General features: G+C 47.9%; 1 protein-coding gene across 6 annotated transcripts in view; it reads right to left on the minus strand.

Moving 5' to 3' along the window:
* The window catches only part of LOC133353647 (septin-9-like), a 44,005-nt gene that overhangs the window by 7,488 nt on the left and 15,795 nt on the right, over positions 1–20,722 (minus strand). For all 6 annotated transcript variants that reach the window (XM_061570051.1, XM_061570055.1, XM_061570053.1 and 3 more), the window contains 4 exons: positions 3,696–3,887; positions 2,992–3,120; positions 2,155–2,236; positions 219–356 (listed from right to left, as the gene is read on the minus strand). In XM_061570051.1, the coding sequence (XP_061426035.1) occupies positions 219–356; positions 2,155–2,236; positions 2,992–3,120; positions 3,696–3,887 (541 nt within the window). The remainder of the gene's footprint in view (positions 1–218; positions 357–2,154; positions 2,237–2,991; positions 3,121–3,695; positions 3,888–20,722) is intronic.

Consider the following 20,722-nt stretch of genomic DNA (forward strand, 5'->3'; position numbering starts at 1 on the left):
CTCATCAGCTTAAAACAGGCTACATTCTACAATATTATTATTATTTTATTATTTTCTATCTACGTGACTTTACCGAGAGAACCAAGAATACAGTACAGCGTCGTGTGAAACGACCACCTTTTGTTTGATTGGCTAATATCCGCACGATCGGCGGTTCGCTCGCGGTCCGTTCTTGTCGCACAACGGCGCCGCTGGCGCGTCCCGAGCGCTCCGCTTACGAGTGCCCGGTGGCCGGGATGAAGTAGATGCAGCAGTGCACCCTGCTGTCGGGGATGATCTTCTTCCGCGTGATGTTCACCTCCTCCGCGAGGTACTTCTCGTATTGGTCGTTGATGTACTTGAGCACGGGCTCCCAGCTGCGAGGGATGGAGGGTGGGGGCGCGGCACGCGCCGGTTGGCGAGGGGGTCGCGCGGAAGACGGCGGCATCGTCCGCAAGGCACGTAGCCCGCCGCTCTCGGCGCACGACACCTCGCCGATCTCGTCAAGGAGTCACAAACCGTCACGCAAACTCCGATCCTCGCAGCAGCGGCTTTTGGCTAAACATTGAACACGTTCATCGTTGCACCACGTGGCGCTTTCAGATGCGCTTCTGCGGCTGTCTGGAACGCTCTTCCTTCCGATATTAGCAAGCCACTGGAGCTTTACACTTTTAAATCAACTACATTGACAACTCATTTGTCTGTTTGTGTTTAGTTTGCTGTCCTACACCCGCACCTCTGATAAAGCACGGTTGGCTACGCACGGTGCGAAAGAAGCTCAACATACATACGCAGATAACCGTGGCATGGTGTTGGCTGGGCGAGACTCCCTGTGATGTACATTAATACATCACTCTGTCTTGATCCACAGAAGCCGAAGGTGACACTCTCACCACTCTTGACGGTTGTGGCGAAAATGAGATGGCCATTAGCACGACCGGCCACTAGAGGGCCCACAAGGTATAGGCCAGGGGTCAGCAAACAACATTTCAAGATATGAAAAAATAACAACAACAGGTTTTACCCTTTCTAGCAATAGAACAGGTGTTAAGATGTTCAAACACCAAATCGAAACCTTTTGCAAGGAATCAGGTATGCATGAACCACACGTACTTGTGGCGAAGATGCAAACAAACACGCTTTTATATTATATGGCAGTGTCTTTGAAACTGATTGGCCTACACCAGAGACAGCAGCCTTCTTTATGGCCAAGTCTCACCACCAGCGTCAGACCAGAGGACAACGCCACAAAGCGAACAGTACAAGGACAGTGCCACTATCAGAGCATAGCTTGGGTGAGCAGCTACAAAATGGGACCTTTTTGCCAGTATCAAAGTATGAAAAAATAAGAATAGGTTTTACCCTTTCTGGCAATAAAACAGGAGGTGTTAAGACATTCAAACACCAAATAGAAACCTTACAAGAGGAGCCATTTTTTTCAAATTTGGTAAAAACACCTCGATATTTAAAGAGTCGTAATGCACGTGGAATACAAGACGGCGGCCCTCCGTAAATAACGCCACGAAGGAGTCCTCCTCACAAGAGCCGCAGGTTGCCCTGAGCCCTGGAGGACCCCCCCCCCCTCTGGAGGGTATTTGGCCGACTCTCCCACATTGGGCAGATGGCTTGGAAGAGGTGGGGGGACCCACAAATTACCCCACCACACGCAATCTGCCGATTTAACTGGCGTGCCCCTTTTATACCGCCGGATGGACAGGGAAATCTAAGAAACCTGCCCCATTGTTTCAACTGCTGTGCCGGGAGAACGATCTGGATTGTGCCGCGGTGGCGAGATGTTCACTCCCTCGCCAGGTATACAGGAGACCGTGGCTTCGATCCCGACCTTGGTGCCTAATGTATTTTTGGAGTTTGCAAGTTCTCTCTCTCCCCGTGGTTGTGTGGATTTTTCTCAGGGTCCTCCGGTTTTCCCCTCCACATTTAGAATCGACGTGCATTTAGAGTATTTGGCTGCTGTAAATGTCCAGGAGGAGCCACTTTGTTGAGCTATCATTTGTGGGCAGGTCGCTTCTGAAAAAGAGCCGTATACCTCAGTCGGCTTCATCTGGTAAACTAAAAATAGTTTTCAGTTTGCCAACCGTTAGAGTGAACTAAACGTAAGGGGTCCCAGTGCTGTTGCACGTTCTGCACGCTCATTAGCTACGCCGTCACTCTCACCAGTTGTTGTTATTTATTTGGTCCCCAAATCCGGGAGTGTCGATCACCGTCAACTTCATCTTCACCCCCTTCTCTTCGATGACTGCAAATGTCGAGGTGCACAAAAGGACAGGTCAGTGTTTTGTTTGTTGCCAAGTTAGTTTCCTGTTACCATTTCAAAACCTTCAAAACCGTACAACTCTTTACGTGGTCTTTATTTTACGGAACTTTTTCGCTTAATACGTACCGCGCTCGCTAGAACGTGAGTACAGTAGCATTTGATGGGCGACTTTTCTGAGTGGTGTCGGTGTAGGCAGCGTTGTTCAGCGATGCTGGGTGCTGGTACTGTAGTACTGGTACTGTCGTGTTGGTACTGTGGTACTGTAGTACTGTGATACACGGCGTGCCATCCTCTTCCTCCTCACACTCTGTGTTGGGGCAGCATCTCAAGATACGTAGCGTCATCCCACTCCCTTATCTTTTTCACTCGCCATATCTCTCGCTAACACACCTTATATTTAAATAAATTACTGTCACCGATATATCTATATAATATATCAAACTCCAGGCTGGGACAGCACCCCTACCGTCGCCATTAGTCCTTACAGGAAAATCATTCTCACTTAACACAAATTCACTATAAACGGCAATCTTCTGGAACGCAATTCCCCCGTCAAAGCGAAGACCCGCTGTACAATGTATCTAAATGCACGAGAACATTTTACGGAGCATGTACAGTATATAATATTATTTTAAACGCACTGGAATATTCTCTGTGTGCGCCAGCACCGCTTTAAAGCCACGTGCAGCACCGCTAGCGCCCATCCTGCGCACTCGGCCGCCATTGGCCCTCCTCACCGTGGCTCACAGACTTGATCTCCACCGTCTTGGGGATCTTCTCCTCGTGGTTGGGGGTACACGACTTGCGGCTCACAGGAGACTTGAACAGCGTGTTCACCAGGGTCGACTTGCCCAGTCCGCTCTGCCCTATACGTGCAAAGGGACGACAGCGACAGTGAACACGTTTACCGATTCACCATCCGCCATGACCTGTAACAAACAAACAGTTTGAATAATGCTTTCATTTCCACAGAGCATCATTCATGCAAATGCCATCTGAAAAGGCTGTAGAATGTGTAACGTGCACAGTATGTGTAACATGCACAGTATGTGCACGTCACAGTATGTGTAACATGCACAGTACGTGCGCGTCACAGAACGTGCGCGTCACAGTACGTGCGCGTCACTGTACATGCGCGTCACAGTACGTGCACGTCACGTACTGTGATGTGCACGTACTGTGACGGCTGTAGAATGTGCACCGATGCCCATTTTATTGAGGGTGAAATTGGCACATAAAATAAAGATCAACTGATGCATTGACGATGGAAACAATGTTTAAAATTTTTAGTGCGCCCAGTGTTTTCCATCAAGGGCAAGGGCGGGGCCTCTCGCAGCCACAAAAGCGACCGAGGTGCAGTTCACGAGCGGCCCTCTACGGGAGTCCTCGGCATGGCCCTTGGTACGACGACTACTCCCCGTCACCGGTGTGCGGGACGCACCGACCACCATGATGTTGAACTCGAAGCCCTGCTTCATGGCCTTGCGCCGCATCTGCTCCAGCACGGCGTCGATGCCCACGTAGCCGAACGCGTCGAGGTTGGGCTTGACGCGCGTCGGTGGCCGCGCCGCGCCACCATCCTGGCCGGGGGTCTCCGTCGTCATCTCCTCCGGCTCGGCGCGAGGCACCAAACCTACGGCGCAGATCCGCACGTCAACGTGCAAATCCGTGCGTGCGCGTGCGTGTACAAGAAAACGCGTGCGCGCATAACTCACGGATAAACAATCGAAGCCTTTACACGTGAAATGTATACGTCATATGTATACGTATGTATTAGTATCTAAACATTATTAGTAGCGAGGTGGAGTGGTGAAGCAGGAGTGAGCACAATCACTGCACAGCCTTGGGGATTGATTTGTGGCGAGTCATATCTGAACCCATCTCGCCCCGTACCCTGCACGCAAGCCAACCTGCACCGACCAGCGTGGTGAAGTATGGTTAAAGAACACCCTGTGATCGACACGCCATGGAGAGGACTTCATCTAGCAGTGGATTGACAAAGGGCTGTACGTTATTGTTACAGGTAGCATATTCGTACAGAGCTGCATCAACAGCGGCATCTACACAAGAGGCAGTGATTTGTCAGTTGAACAACAACAACCACCGGCATTCACCACTAAGTGCACTTTGAGGCCGCGTGAAGTGTCGAAGGGTCACTGGCAGGAGGTAATGGAACAGACCCAGGTGCCATGGGTTGACTAACTGAGATGACTGGCAGATGCAGTACAGTGGCTTAGCTATTGAGTGTGTAGGCCACGCAACTGCACCTGTGCCTGAGGCAATGAGCTACGCAGAGTGGGCAAATTGGACAGGGAGCCCCATTCAGTTCTTTGTGGCAGGGCCCATGCCAACCGCACTACGCCAATAACAGCCCAACAATATAAAATTTACCGTGAATTTGTGCCAAACTTATTAGCAGAATCTCTGTATTTATCTAACCAGGGCAGCTCTGGGGAGACTCAACTCGTTGCTTTGCACCACTCTTGCAGCCACCTTGGCCTAACGCAGTGTTTGAATTCTATGGGATGGGGTCAAATCCCAGTGTTTAATCTCTCAATCTCTGATTAAACACAAGGGTTTGTACTGCAGGCCCCTTCACCTGCACACCTCATGTTACATGTGTTTCCAGGCTCAACTGGCTCCCAGATCGAGAATCTCATTAATTTTTAACCACATGCTGACAACAAGAGTATGTGCTTAGTACAACGACCCCGTAGGGTTCCGAATTTGTGCTGCGTGGCTCTCCGATGCGTTTGTGGGTTGTACCGCGCGTAGGGTAGTGGTTCGCGGACTGCACTACAAACCTGGCCATCAGAGTTCGATTCCCGCTCACGGCCAACACCGGTAACGATTATCTAAACCGGTCCTGGGCCTCCCCTAGGTCGACTTAGCCTCAAATGAGTACCTGGTGTGGTGTGTAAAAACATCACCACTGGAGAGACAAAGGCGGTCGGGCGTGGTGTTGGCTACCCACCCCCTCGTGTACTGTGCCGGCCTTCATAGGTGCTCGCTAACAGCACTTGCACCAACAGTCTGTTCAGGCTATACGGGGGATCTTTGTGTTTTTTTTGGGCACCAAGTCCGACGTTTCGCTCTGCGTGCTGGGAGCTTCTTATTTGATTGATTACCAGATCCATTCAGTTCCTTGAAAAGCTCCCAGCAAGCACGGCGAAACGTCAAGGCGCATCGGGGAGCTTTACTTCGACCCGACTCGGTCTTTGAGGCCTGCCGCAAATAAGGCAAAATAAAAACTGGTAGTCGCAAGCATGACTGCGTGCCCTATTCCACAGCTACCTAGTCCGAGATCACCTTTTAACAAAGTGGTTTAAGATTTTATCAGAATAAATATTTTTCCTCTTTGTTTTACTTTCTTCCTTCCTCAAAACACACCACCTTCAGCCACCATCTTTGCTGACAACGAAATAATTCACAGATCAAATGGCACCATTTCCAAAAGACTGACCACTCACAGCTTATCAGCTGCGTGCACGTCCGGGTAGCTCCAAACCTACGCCAAAATTCAGATTTTTCCATCACTGCCCCCCCCCCCCCCCCCACTTTTTGGGGTTGTGACATTTCTGTAATCACGTTTCAATGCAGTTAAATGTAGTTTATGCACACATGGGTGGTTATGTTTGGCTTTCCAAGTGGTCAGATGGTTGATAGTGGCCATTGTGAACGCCACCGGCCGTTCCCCTTGGTCGCAGCCAACTGTGTGTGCAAGCGCGTGGAAGGTACGTGGAGGAGCAACGGCTCGCAACAACGACGGCATGGTAACGGCAACAGAAGCTTGTGAACACCAGTGGCTTAGCCATTGAGCATGCAGGTGCTATAACGGCACCGAAAGGGCTCCAGGTACCAGGTTCGAAAGATGGGATGAGACGGCCGTGGGAAGGGGGGGGGGCGCAAATGTAATTCATTCCTTACCCCAGGGCCTGTGCCAACCACGCGACGCCACATGCAGCAGTGTTTACGATAGTTTGAATGCGTGGTTCTGTGTATATCTCTGGGAACTTTTTTTGACAGTATCAAAGTATGAAAAATAAGAATAGGCTTTATCCTTTCTGGAAATAAAACAGGTGTTAAGATGTTTAAACAAATATACCTTTTGTAAAGAATCAAGTCTGCATGAACCGCAACGACTTGTGGTGAACATGCAAACAAACATTCTCTGATTGAGAATGCCAAAAGGCAAACAGTACAGTTGAGCAGCTATATCCCATAATATAGCTGCTTAATCCATGATGTAGCTGCTTAATCCATGATGTAGCTGCTCAACCAGAACTATAAATACTCTGATACGTGCATCGTCTTTGTTCTATTCGCCTGTTGGCGTTCCTCTGGTCTGACACTGGTCAGACAAGGCCATAAAGAAGGCTGTCTCTGGTGTGGTTCTATGTAGTTTTAATCCCAGGCCCCTTTGAGAAATGATGGTCTGTCTGGCCGAATAGATGCAGCTCTGCAAATCCAGGGAGCCAATAGCGGATAGTTTGGCCTCCTCTTTCACGTTGGCCAGACATCTGGGAATGGGTAGAGGAGCCCCCACACTCTACCCCATTGCACACGACCTGCCAACCAACTGATTGTCGAGAACTCATTCGAACTGCGCAGTGGACAGAGGCACGCCAGAAGGTTGAACTGGCAAGTCCAGAGCGCAACTGACCATCACAACCCATGGCAGCATCCCCCCAGTCTCATCAGGAGAATATCTAAATAACAACCGCTGTAGCAGGCCGATGAAGATGCTGCAGTGAGCCAACAGTGTGGTACCTCTCAATCTCTTGCATTGGCTGATAAAACAATATTTGCAAGTCTCAACCTGCAACTAATTACCTGCAGTTGCACTGAGCGCACACCCGTGGCCCTTTGAGAAAATCGACATAACTTAATAAAAACTTAATTGTATTGGAAATCATCAAAGCACCATATTTCTAGGGGTGGACATTGAAGGGTAAAGTACTCCACTTCATCGTATCATTATATGGCAACAGCATAATCTCAGTACCTAATTTTGAAAGATTGACAATTTACTTGACAATGTTACCACTGCAAGCCTACTCAATGCCTTTTGAATGATTCACACTCTGAAAACGAATTACACTTTTACACCACCCCATTTATTATGGACCTCTGGAATGGCTTTATGATTCTACAATCTCTGAGGAGTTTAATCCCTTCAGTTTGACTGATATTATCTCCACCCTTGCTGACAACAGCCACAGAATATTTCAGACTCTCTCACTGTATATCTCAACGTTTCCTGAAGAAGGCTAGTCGGCTGAAATGTTTAGACCTTTCTTCCCCATCAGGTACTATTGAAAAATATATTAAACACTGTAAAGATAGCATCATCTTTGCACCATAGGTGCTGAATAGCAATACACTCTCACATACTTCAAAAGAGGTCAATGTTTTTTAATTACCACGTAAAAGCACAAACCGCTGCAACCAAACTCGGACGGTGGAGTGAAATGTAGTTACGGAGTGACGATTGGGCGGGCGCTCGCACCGAGAGACTGCTCGGAGAAAGCCGCTTCATGGGCATCCAGCTCAGCTCCGAACCCACGGGGGGCGGCTTCGCTAAAACGGCAGTGCCGTCTTCATCCTGACGTTCTACGACCACATCATTCACGACTGCCGCCAAATAATTTTCCAGGTCACTAACTCGGAGAGACCCGGCTGGAATGACACCGATTACAGGCCTATTGCAGGCCTATTTGCACACGTTGGAATTGAATTGTTTAGACTTTTACTTTACCAAATATCTGTCATTGCATTCACATGCGATTTAGAAGGTACACATTACATGTTTGTTTTGGGTTCCGCTATGTAAGGTTTCCACGGTCTACTGTGGTTGACCAGTTGTGTTAAATATTGTGTTGGTGCACTGAGCCACGTGACAGACTTTAGCGGTAAATGCAAATTCATAATGACAACAATTTATTCATCATTCACCTTGCTTGTGTGTAAAACATCAGAGATAACAGGATGATATTCTCCATAATATAGGTTTTTTTGGGTTAGATGGTGTAATATAAAAATGTGTCATTAAACCCTGCCACCACCCGACACAGCCAATTAGTACAGCACATCGGTGTGTTGAAGAGCAAAGCCACAACATTTACAATCCGAGTACGACATTTCGCCAGTAATTACAACTAGCTTCATCAGGCGATAGCCAGATTTGTGGAGAAATCCTCCTGTTTTCCTTAGAGGGAGAGATGTGATGACAACACTTATTGTGCTCTTCTTGCGCCGAGTGAGGGGGGGGGGGATGATATTCCCACCAATCTCTAATTAGGAGAAAAAATGTGCAGGCAATAAGAGTCATTACGTAATTTCCAGGTGCATTCCTGGAAAACATGCTAATTAAAATCCGTAGATAACCCAAGGACAAGAGGATTAATTTTCATACAACTCCACTGATTTACAAAAAATGTGCGGATAAAAGAAAACCGTTCCACAAGGTGGATAATCAGAAGACCAGGGTGCAGGTAATAGGAGTTTTGTGGGCTCTACAGGTCCCACGGATAATAACAGCCGTGGGTGCTTGCATTGGCTGATAAAACAATATTTGCAAGTCTCAACCTGCAACTAATTACCTGCAGTTGCACTGAGCGCACACCCGTGGCCCTTTGAGAAAATCGACATAACTTAATAAAAACTTAATTGTATTGGAAATCATCAAAGCACCATATTTCTAGGGGTGGACATTGAAGGGTAAAGTACTCCACTTCATCGTATCATTATATGGCAACAGCATAATCTCAGTACCTAATTTTGAAAGATTGACAATTTACTTGACAATGTTACCACTGCAAGCCTACTCAATGCCTTTTGAATGATTCACACTCTGAAAACGAATTACACTTTTACACCACCCCATTTATTATGGACCTCTGGAATGGCTTTATGATTCTACAATCTCTGAGGAGTTTAATCCCTTCAGTTTGCTCGCACCGAGAGACTGCTCGGAGAAAGCCGCTTCATGGGCATCCAGCTCAGCTCCGAACCCACGGGGGGCGGCTTCGCTAAAACGGCAGTGCCGTCTTCATCCTGACGTTCTACGACCACATCATTCACGACTGCCGCCAAATAATTTTCCAGGTCACTAACTCGGAGAGACCCGGCTGGAATGACACCGATTACAGGCCTATTGCAGGCCTATTTGCACACGTTGGAATTGAATTGTTTAGACTTTTACTTTACCAAATATCTGTCATTGCATTCACATGCGATTTAGAAGGTACACATTACATGTTTGTTTTGGGTTCCGCTATGTAAGGTTTCCACGGTCTACTGTGGTTGACCAGTTGTGTTAAATATTGTGTTGGTGCACTGAGCCACGTGACAGACTTTAGCGGTAAATGCAAATTCATAATGACAACAATTTATTCATCATTCACCTTGCTTGTGTGTAAAACATCAGAGATAACAGGATGATATTCTCCATAATATAGGTTTTTTTGGGTTAGATGGTGTAATATAAAAATGTGTCATTAAACCCTGCCACCACCCGACACAGCCAATTAGTACAGCACATCGGTGTGTTGAAGAGCAAAGCCACAACATTTACAATCCGAGTACGACATTTCGCCAGTAATTACAACTAGCTTCATCAGGCGATAGCCAGATTTGTGGAGAAATCCTCCTGTTTTCCTTAGAGGGAGAGATGTGATGACAACACTTATTGTGCTCTTCTTGCGCCGAGTGAGGGGGGGGGGGGATGATATTCCCACCAATCTCTAATTAGGAGAAAAAATGTGCAGGCAATAAGAGTCATTACGTAATTTCCAGGTGCATTCCTGGAAAACATGCTAATTAAAATCCGTAGATAACCCAAGGACAAGAGGATTAATTTTCATACAACTCCACTGATTTACAAAAAATGTGCGGATAAAAGAAAACCGTTCCACAAGGTGGATAATCAGAAGACCAGGGTGCAGGTAATAGGAGTTTTGTGGGCTCTACAGGTCCCACGGATAATAACAGCCGTGGGTGCTCGGGCCGTGCGGGCCGTGGATAATGTGGAGTTGTACCGTAGTCAACTGCCCAATTGAATGGACATGTTTGCAAAAGAGCTTCATAGCTCATTGGATTCCTCCAGTCTAAATATTCCAATTCTGAGCTTGAACGATCGTGCCCCGAAACGCTTCGCCTCGCCTGTGTGCGTTAGCCGCATGTATCGCCACAAGCAGTGGTTCTGCGCTTGTGTTGTTAGCAGGAGCTAACGCTCACCACTGTTGGCTCTTAGCCCACATCTGCTGCTGCTGCCACCGTTGCTGTGGGATGCAAGTCACAACTCACGCTGCGGCTACAGAACGCGTGAGCTCACAGACACACACACAAAAAATTCCCCTCCTGTTTTTTCTTCCTCTTGAAAACTCAAAGAAAATGTTTGAATGTGGTGACTTAAGCAAATACAGCTTCTGGGTGATTCATGCTTTCGGCAGAAATAAGTTTCATATGCAATTTCATCTTGACGTGTGCGCACAATCTGCCTTAACGCCTGCAAATGCGACACTGTTGATACACAATACAGTATAAAGGATGTACAGTAATTGAATGGGTTTATTAAACAAACGGGTATTCAGAAATAAAGTAAATATGCTCGAGGGGCACAGGAGGGTTCATTGTACGGTGCTATGAACCCGGCCACCGGACTTGATTTGTGGCTGGCCACGGCTAATATCAGTGCCGAGTGATATCGGAATGCCTCCCCCCCCTCACCACACCGCTCCTCACCAATCCGCACTGACCGGCATGGTGAAGTATGTGCAAGCAACCACTTTGACACAACGGGCAGAGGCATTCATCCAGTGGGCAATGAGAAACGGCTGTAACTTTTATACTCGGTTCTATACAGCCGCACATTTTTATCTATTGCAGCATTTTGTTAAATATTCCTCTATTGTGGGAGCATAGTTGTTTATATTCTTGGCTCTTTCGGTAAAGTCACGTAGAAGGGAAATAATAAAATAATAAAAGTAAAACATAATAAAATTCTCACGACGTTTTGGCCACAACGCAAGCAGCCGTCCTCAGGTGTAGAAACGAGCTGTCGGAAAGACAGTGTCCTAATGTTTTATTTTTATTATTTTATTGTTTCCCTTCTACGTGACTTTACCGAAAGAACCAAGAATATGAATCCCTGCAGTCACGAAAGCTTTAAATCGAATCATAGTTGTTTACTTTAGTTTTTAAATTCATTATTTTTTCCCTCTCAAGCCGGTCGATCAAGATGTGCCATCTCCTCATGATTAGGGCGGCAATGCTTCTAATAGCGTGCAGCTGGTTGTTCATACGACCGACACAAGTCAACAGCAAGACACACTTGCCTCGTGCGTATCCTTTAAAGTTGCCAGCTACATCACAATGATGGTGGTGTAAGTATCCTGTCATGACGAAATATCGACGTGGAAGCCTCTCAGTTAGAGGGGAGGGTTTAATATCAAACCAGGCCCTGGAAGGTGACACGATGGAGCCACTTCTGATGCTGGATTCACTTCTATATGGCTCTCCAAACTAAGCCGTGCTGCTCGATCCCCGCTCTCTAGCGAGTGGTTTACTGCTTGTCCATCGTATGACAATGTACAATTGGCCTGCAGTGCTGGGCAAGCGTTGAGTGTAAAACAAATTAGGATTTTTTGTGTGCGTAGGTTCTTGTGTGGAGGCATCAGTGACGGACCTCGGACAACTGCAGAGTCCACGATGAAACAAATGACGCAAATCTAAATTTAATTAAATTCAATAAATTCATTTTCATACGGTCGTAAAATGCTCAAACACAAAACACTTTTTCCACGCCACATCTGAGATCAAGCCGCCTCGCCGGAGAGCTCCGTTCACGGCGAGAGAAAAATCCCTCAAGATTATTCTTGCGACAAAAACAGGAAATGACCAGTACGAACATCGTACATTCTCCCGCGAGCCAGAGCCCGAGACAATAGACAATGCGTTATTCCAGGGACTGAACCCACACACTAAAGTGCACATGACAGACGAGACAGGAGGAGGTGGAAGCATCGGGAGACAGATTGAGGCTCCGCATCGGGGGAGCCAAGGAAGGGCCCCTGCGCTGGCGCCACGCTGCAGACCGCAGGCGCCGCTGTGCGTGGAGCCGATAGCCGGCGGCCTAAACCGCGGGTGGCGTGAGCCGCGAGCACTGCGGTGCGATAACGATGAAGGTGTGGCGGCCTCGCGCTGGCCTGCCCACGCCACTGGTGGCCCCTCGACGTGAGAATTCGTGGCCTACTTCACCATGCTGTTAACCAGATCGCGCAACGGAATTCTACAAAAGAATTTCCAGCAGCACCAGCAGCCACATTTACACTGCGCGCGACAAGCAGCTACATTTCGATAGTGAGCTCCAGAATGACTCAGTCAAAATATATCACCCGTTTATATAACGCGGCATACTCTATCAGAAAACGAAGTACTGTATTCTATACAGTGTGTATATGGGAAAAAAATATTCCCAACTACTTGAGTCTTAAACTACAAAGATCCCCCTGATGGCCTTCACAGAGTTTTGGGGAAAGTGCTGTTAGCAAGCACCGATGAAGGCTGGCACGGCACAAGAAGGAGTGGGTGGTCAGCACCACACCCGACTTCCTTTGTTTACCCCAGTGGTGATGTTGACACACCGCACCAGGTACTCATTTGAGGTTGAGTAAATCAATTGTCACTGGTGTTGGTCATCAGTGGAAACTCGGGTAGCCGGGTTTGTAGTGTAACGTGCTAACCGCTGCGGTGGCGCACTGGTTAGCACTAATGGATAGATGTCATTTCCTTGGAACAATCCCGAGTTGTCGTTTGTCCAGGTGCTACAGCTTCAGATGCTCCTACAAGATTTTGAAGACATTTTTAGCTGGGACTCATGTACCTCACTTATGGGACACCATATGAGATACAGGAGATGCGGCACCCATGAGACAAAATTTGTACAAGATTAGCCCCACTGAGAAAACCTACGTGCAACGTGAGGTGTTGCAAGCATACATTATGTTGATGTAATGACAGGGCGACACCTGCTGGCCTGAAAAGGGAATCACGGGTACGGGCACGGCTAAGTACCAACCAATCAGAGGAGGAGGTATATCTGGGGTGGGGCTAGCCGAGATACTCCGGGAACCTGCTCGAAGGTTCCACGAGAGGGCGTGGCCGGAGGCGGGGCCTAGCCACGCCTGGGGGATATAAGAGGGAGCAGACCCGGGGCTCGGGGCTCGTGTGTGGGGTCCTGGGTCCTAGCTGCGTCGCTGCTCGCCGACATCTTCCTCCGCCGTCCGGCCACGTGGAAGATTTCCTGCGCGGCTTCCATCGCCGTCATCGTCACGCCGCCAGTCAGCAGCGTAGCCGAGTCAGGGCGATGGGACCACGCCGAGTGATCGGCTGTGTGTGTAGCCAGTAGAGGTGTTAATACCTAGAGTTATACTCAGTGTGAGGAATAATAAGTGTTGGCCTGTGTTGTGCCCAGTGTGAGTAATAAAGAAGAAGTACCCATGACACGACGTGTCGCGGAAGTCGCTCATTACATTTCTATTCACCAGTCCGTGGGGTGCTCTGGGATTGTGGATTTTTACCGCCTCAACAACGTGACATTGGCTGCTGCGTATTGACAATTCATTGGATGCACTGGCAGGAGCGAAACTCTTGAGCATGCTCGATCTCTCGTCAGGAGTTGAAACCCGATGAACTATAAAGCCCTTTTTCACAGATGTCCAGTCGGGGGCGGGTCATCCAATTAACAAACAAAATACAAAAAAACCACAATAGGAGTGCAAAGTAGAGAAAAAACAAGCATAAGTACATGGACATTCCTGCCGATTTTTCAACACTAAATGCAAGCTTGAGCAAGGCAGGAAAACAACAACAGTCCCAGACCACACCTAGACAAGAGACAGCAGCCCCTCAATACAATTGGACATTAATATTGAACTATCAGCACTCGACTGGGGACCGATAAAGACTCCATTGCACAACAACAACAATGCAGCGGCACGCGCGAGGTCGGCGGTGGCCGCCGTTGCCAGGCGGTAGCTACTGGAGGGCGAGTGCCGCATCGTGGCAGCGCAGTCGAGGGAGCAGGAAGCCTCCGAGGCAGCAGCAGCAGCCCAGGGCTGCACGGAGGAAGGAAGGGCAGGCAAGTCACCTCATGACCCTTTCCAAACATCTCCCCCATCTGCAAGCAACGACCCCCACCCCTACCCACCCTGTCTCTCCACCCACTGTCCCATAGATCCCCCATATAGCCTTAGCATGCTATTGGGGCAAGTGCTGTTAGCGAGCAGCACCGATGAAGGTCGGCACGGCAACACGAGGGCGAGGGGGTGGGTGGCCAGCACCACGAGCAGTCGCCTTTGCCTCCCGAAAGATGATGTTTATATAGTGCACTAGGTACTCATTTGAGGCTGAATCGATCTAGGGGAGGCCCAGGACCAGTTCAGATAATCCTCAATGGTGTTGGTGGCCATGAGCGGGAATCGAACTCGGGTCGCCAGGTTTGTATCACAGTGCGCTAACCGCTGTGCTACCACTCCGTACCATCCCAAATCCACTGGGTCACTACGTAAAAAAACACTCGCTTATTTGACAATCACTTATGCTCGTTATTTATGCAATGTTCAGTATTTGTGCTCTGTGTTACTTGTTCCAGATTGGGTTTTTAGTTTACACAACGACACCACGTGTTTTCAATGGCGGAGCCAGGATTTTCAGGTAGAGGGGGCAACCCCTCCAGCAATGAAAAATTATAGGAGTTGTTAGTAAGGACTTGTCCCTTTTTATTTGACGCATGTGCGGCGATGGCGCAACCATCGGTCGAGGGTCGAATTCGTACCGCGTTGTGTGATCGGCATCGCGCTCGCTGAAGGTGAATGCCTTCAGGGAAGTCGTGTACTGTATACGCAACTGCGCACAATTCTGAGTCACTTATAACTGCTTTGCCGTTACTTATTGCCAATTATGGACTCAGACTATTGTCCTATCATCTCATAGAGTCCCTGGCACATAATAATAGGCTACACAGTGGCAGTGGGGGGGGGGGTCGCAAAATGCCGATTTATTACTAATAAACCCCAATGATCCCATCGAAATTATGGATTTCGATCGGATCATGTTGGGGGCACGTGCCACCCCACCCCACTGGCTCCGCCAGTGCGTGTTTCACTTTGGGGCAGTAGATTACTGTAAGCCTCATCTGTGTTTATTATCACAGTTAATAGGTTTCATGCCTCGGATGTCAAAACATCGCAAACTGTGTTGACATTCATGCCTACAGACACGATAAAAAGACAAAGACTCCCCATATATCCTTTACAACCAGTTTTGGCAAAGTGTTGTTAGTAAGAATCTATCAAGGCCGACCCAGTATACGAGGGGTGGTGTGGTTGGCACCATACCCGGGCACCTTTGTCTTCACTGTGCTGATGTTTACACACCACACCAGTATTTGTTTTTCAGACTAAGATGACCGAGACAAGGACCAGGACCAATTCAGATATTTGTCACTGGTGGTGGCCATGAGCGGGAAACGAACTCAGGTCACCAGGTTCGGAGTGCAGCGCACTATCCGCTACACTAATGCTCACACACACACACACGTGGTATATGCGCCAATATTGAGGAATTGCTGTTTTCTGTGATTACTTGAGGAGCCCCATTGCTGGAAAGACAATTAATGAATAAGCGGAATTCTGGGGCTAAAATTAAAACATTTTGGAGTTTAGATTTTTCTCGTTGTGAGAATAAACGCGGTTATATTTGTGTCAAGCTTCACCCTTCCAGCCCTTCTCACATCGTTAGAACTTACACTCACGTTACCGACTACGTGTTAGCCGTACACACACGCATACGTGGCACAGTGTCCATATACTATGTCAATGTTCAGGACTGTAAACGTATCAGTTGATCGCACTATGTCGTACAGGCGTGAACATTCGGAATACAATACGTAAAATAGAAAACAATGTTGTCCACAAAAACAAAGCAGCTGCTTTGACAAAACAGAATGCAGCTCCACAGAAGGCCGCGGCATCTTTTGTTAAATGGCCTTTGGGGACTCTTTTCATCCTAACACAATCTCCCCTCCACCACTCTCCCACTGCTTTCTCTTTCTTCATCTTTTCTCTCCCTCCCCAAATGAACAAATGCCTCAACAGCTGCCTCCAATCCCTTTGTGACGGCTCTGGCGGTCACTCCGATGGTTTTCACCAAACGCTTCCAAGATGGAAATGCGACCATTAACTCAGCAGCAGCAGCACAGCGCTCTCCGGTACAGTAATCGTTACTCCACTCAAACTGGAGAACGGAATTTACGAGATTCCAATGACCCATCGTGAGGTCATAAAAATTATCTCTTAAAAACCGGGTAATGTGCATCAGCAGGTCACGTTTTAATTACCCAGGGCTACGGAACTTCTTTCAAAAGGCAACACATCCCTGAGGATATGTCACTTTTCTATGACCCCAGAAAAGTGACATATTTAAGCTTCAATGCTGAACAATTCCCGTGCCGCCAGGCCCACGCGGTGACGACGGTCACCAGGGGCTGTTGGCGCCGCGACCGTCCTTCGCCGCTGACCTCTGGCACGAGCCACCGCCAAGCGCCGTGCCCTTTTGCTTTACGGCATCTCAAGGACTATTACCGGCACCACAATTTGGAAAGAGCGCCTATATTTACCACAAATAAACAAAAATAAATGCTGCATCAGTTGTTGCTAAACTGTCCGCGTTGCCGAGCGTAGATATACAACGCACGTCCCTTTGTCAATCCCCTGTTGGATGAAGACCTCCTCATGCCGCGCCAGTCGTGGGGATCGTTTTCCCGTACTTCACCGTAATCCATCAGTGCAAGTTGGCGAACGAGGCAACCGCTGGAGTTAGCCACGGGTGGGAATCGAAATCCAGTCACTGGGTTGGGAGCGGAGTGCGATAACCACTGCCTTTACAGTATATTCATCCACAATTGCAGAAATATCAATTTACAAGCACCATTCGGTGCCGGAAAGTCACTAGCAGTTTCGTCTGTGAATTGAAAATTTCCTGTCATAGGGACGTGTAATTTCCACTGCTGGCTTAGGACTGCAAATTGCGATAAGCAACCGACCCTACTGGAATGGGGCCACTGACTTGCAACTAAATGCAGCACTGTACCACGTGCCGCACCGTGCCGGCTGTGTGGAATTACAAGAACGATGCCGGCGATATTACACAGCGAAGAAACGGTCTCTCTTTGTATTGCGTCGACTTGTTGTGAAAGAACATTCAGAAACGATACACAAACAAGCCCAAGTTATGTTTACATTAAAGTCTGTATCAGGTTCCGAGTCCGATGTTCAAATCCCATTACCATGGAAATTACCATATCAAGATACAGGGCCCAAAGATTTAATCATAAGTGCGAAGCGTTAAATTAGACTGGCTAAACAAAGCTAAGCATTGATTATTTTTATTTCAAATACACTGTAGCGTAATAGTGGTCAATTAAGAGCAGGCACTTGATCTATGTGCCCACAGCAAACCTACATGACTTTAAGTGTAAAAGTTTCCATGACCTCTTATGGTTCTGGCCTTTACAGGTCAAAGGGTTGAATCTAAGTGTGTGCCACACAAGTCAAATTAACAAATCCGCGCCCAGACTGAGTACATAAAACCAACACTTTGGAGTTGTTCGTGTTGTTCGACATGATGTTCGGCATTTCACTCTGTGCGCTCGCAGCTTCTTCAGGAAAGGCATTGGACATTATGCCAAACAACACGCAGTACAATGGAGCGCTACAATCGCACAAAGTTATTTTGTTAAAAATCCGGTCACGTGGTAAACATTCACCCGATCTGTCTCTTGCACCCCGTCGGCCGACTCTCCCTTGACCGCTGCTAATTGGCTACCGAGTTGTGGCTCTGGGGGTGAAGTATGGGGGGGAAGCCCTGACACTGTGTGGCCCTGCCCAGCACCCGGAAGCCACTGGGGAGGGATGAGGAGGCCGAGGCCAGAATCCCTCTGCCGGCGTGCTCCGCGCAGCAGCCAGGAGGCAGGAAGGCCGCGGGGTAACGAGTTGGGGCCTCCAGCACCGGTGAGGGGAGCTGGGACCGCGAGGGAGTACCGCTTGGGGTTTTTGGCTCGAGGCCCCCATAGGTTGTTGTTGACTCCACAAGAGCCACGCATTCCATGGAGCAGCTCGTTTATAAATTAAATCCATATTTTACAAATTATAATTATTTTTATTGACAAGGTACATGGCTTTTATTTCAGTGCACATTTACATATACTGTACAGTGTATTTTTTCAGTATATTTGAACTCTGTCACCCTGCAGTATATTCTCATTTCAAATATTTATGGTTTTCCCTGTTGTTTTACAAAAAGAACCATATCCCATATCACACTGCATGCAGGATCATGATGGATAATTAAGTCTTCATGCAGCAGTGGATTGATCATGGCCGATGACGATGATATTACAACATTAACATGTTTGTAGTGAAAGGTACAAATTCGGATGGTGACCATATTTTCTGTCCCAAGCTCACCTATACTTCCAATACATAAAAAATGCAAACTTAAAAATGTAAGTCATTATAAAACCACGAATGAATAAAGGCCTCCCCATACATTGATCATGTGTTTTTACCATACTTCATCACTCTCTCGTCAGTGTGGGGGAGGGGGTGGGACAAGATCGATTCTGATACCACACGCCACGGATGTTAACTACGGCTGGTTATCAAACTCGGGTCACCGGGTTCATAGGACAGCTGGCTAACCACTGTGCCACCACTTTGCTCCTTCGATTACAGTATATTAATTTAAATGAATTTCTAATGGTGAATACCTACAACATCGGTGTAGTGTTTCAAGTTAAATATAAACAGGAAATCCAATACTGGTGAGAAATACTAGTAATGGAACATTTAACCGTGAACGAATCCACATGTGCGTCCCAGCATTTCACAAAAGCCATGCAAAATTTCTGAACCATCACTGTGGTCTTAAAAAAAAACTTTACAAAATGGATTCGGAAGCATTCTTTAAGGCCTCAAAAAAAATTCACATCTAGCAGCACGCGGGGCCACAGCCATCACACTCTGTGCGGAGCCTCTGGCCCTCCTGAGACTTCCATTCATTTGTCAGCAGCAGCAGCAGCGTGGGCAGCACGGCAGGACGTGGTGCGCTCCGCATTCAGGGAGGAAACTCCACTATTTGCGCCCTCGCTCCTCCCGTCCCAAGCGAAGCGAACGAGCAGCCTCTCCGGGCAGAGCCTCGTCGCGCTAATTGGGAAGGGTTGAAGGAGCAGGGATGCCCCGTGGGGATTCCGCGGGGGGTCTGGAGTGTCTTGATGTGCCGCTTTACCCGAGCAAATTAAACTGCGGCTGCCAAGACGCAGCTGAGGGAGGCCCTGCAGATGCTAACGGACAAAAGTGAAAAACAGACTGTACTAAACGTGATCACTGCTGCGTAGGCTGTCGCGGTTTTGCGCAGCGTGCTGAATGATTGTTCAAGGAACTGACCGTTCTTGAAGAAGCGCCCAGCATGTGTAGTGAAACGTCAACATATTCTGCCTAACAACAACGCGCGCTACGAGCCATAGACACCCCAGAGAGTGACTGGTTGTACATTTGAAGGCTGTATACTTTGGACTCACGATTACACTCATGCGTGGCAAGTCTTAAATCAGGATGAAACCGGTACAGATGTCTTGTTTGTCCTTCTGCTGTCTAAACAAGCTCGGCCCCATCCAAAAGGCAGTGTATCGAATATGCTTCAGAATGGTTATGTTATCTTGACATGCAAAGCATGTTGGGATGTGTGTTATGTTCTGCTGCTGAAGACAATGTCAATATAGCTTGGCTATAGAGCACTTAATAGAACGTGGACTGTATTAGATATGCTACATATGAACCTTATGGCGGTACCCCGGGGTACCATAGTACCCCACTCTCGCACGATGTCCGTGATGCAGTCATTCTTAGTCTGTTGATGGTCGGCGATGCGTCAATCGACTCATCTCGACGAGCTGTTCACGATGCACCACCACGGTGCGTACGAGCGTTCAGGGTTTCAGCGCAATCGTCCTCGCTGCGTTTCGACATCCCGGAGTAGCACTGATTTCGGATTGATTGGTACCCCAGTAGCGGAGTGAAGTACACCCCTTGAAAAAATAGTGTTCCAGCAACAAAACATTTAATGCCTCGGACATTTTGTATTATTTGGTACCCCGGGGTACCGCCATTAAGATCATATGCAATACTTTAATACTAATGTTTAGTGCTTATTAGTGCACGCGAACGCTAGCTAAAGGGTTCTGCACAAACCATGACGAACATCAAACAACATTTATATGATCGTGCTCAGAAAATAACCAGAACAGGCCTCTAAATGGACAGGAAACACTTCCGTCGTAAATGCAGTTTCCCAAGCGTCTCCTCAAAACCTACACGCAGTCATTCACCCGTGAAATTCGCATCGTTA

This window comes from Lethenteron reissneri, chromosome 44, assembly GCF_015708825.2.
Source record: "Lethenteron reissneri isolate LAM-NWPU_2019-01 chromosome 44, ASM1570882v1, whole genome shotgun sequence".
NCBI lineage: Eukaryota > Metazoa > Chordata > Hyperoartia > Petromyzontiformes > Petromyzontidae > Lethenteron > Lethenteron reissneri.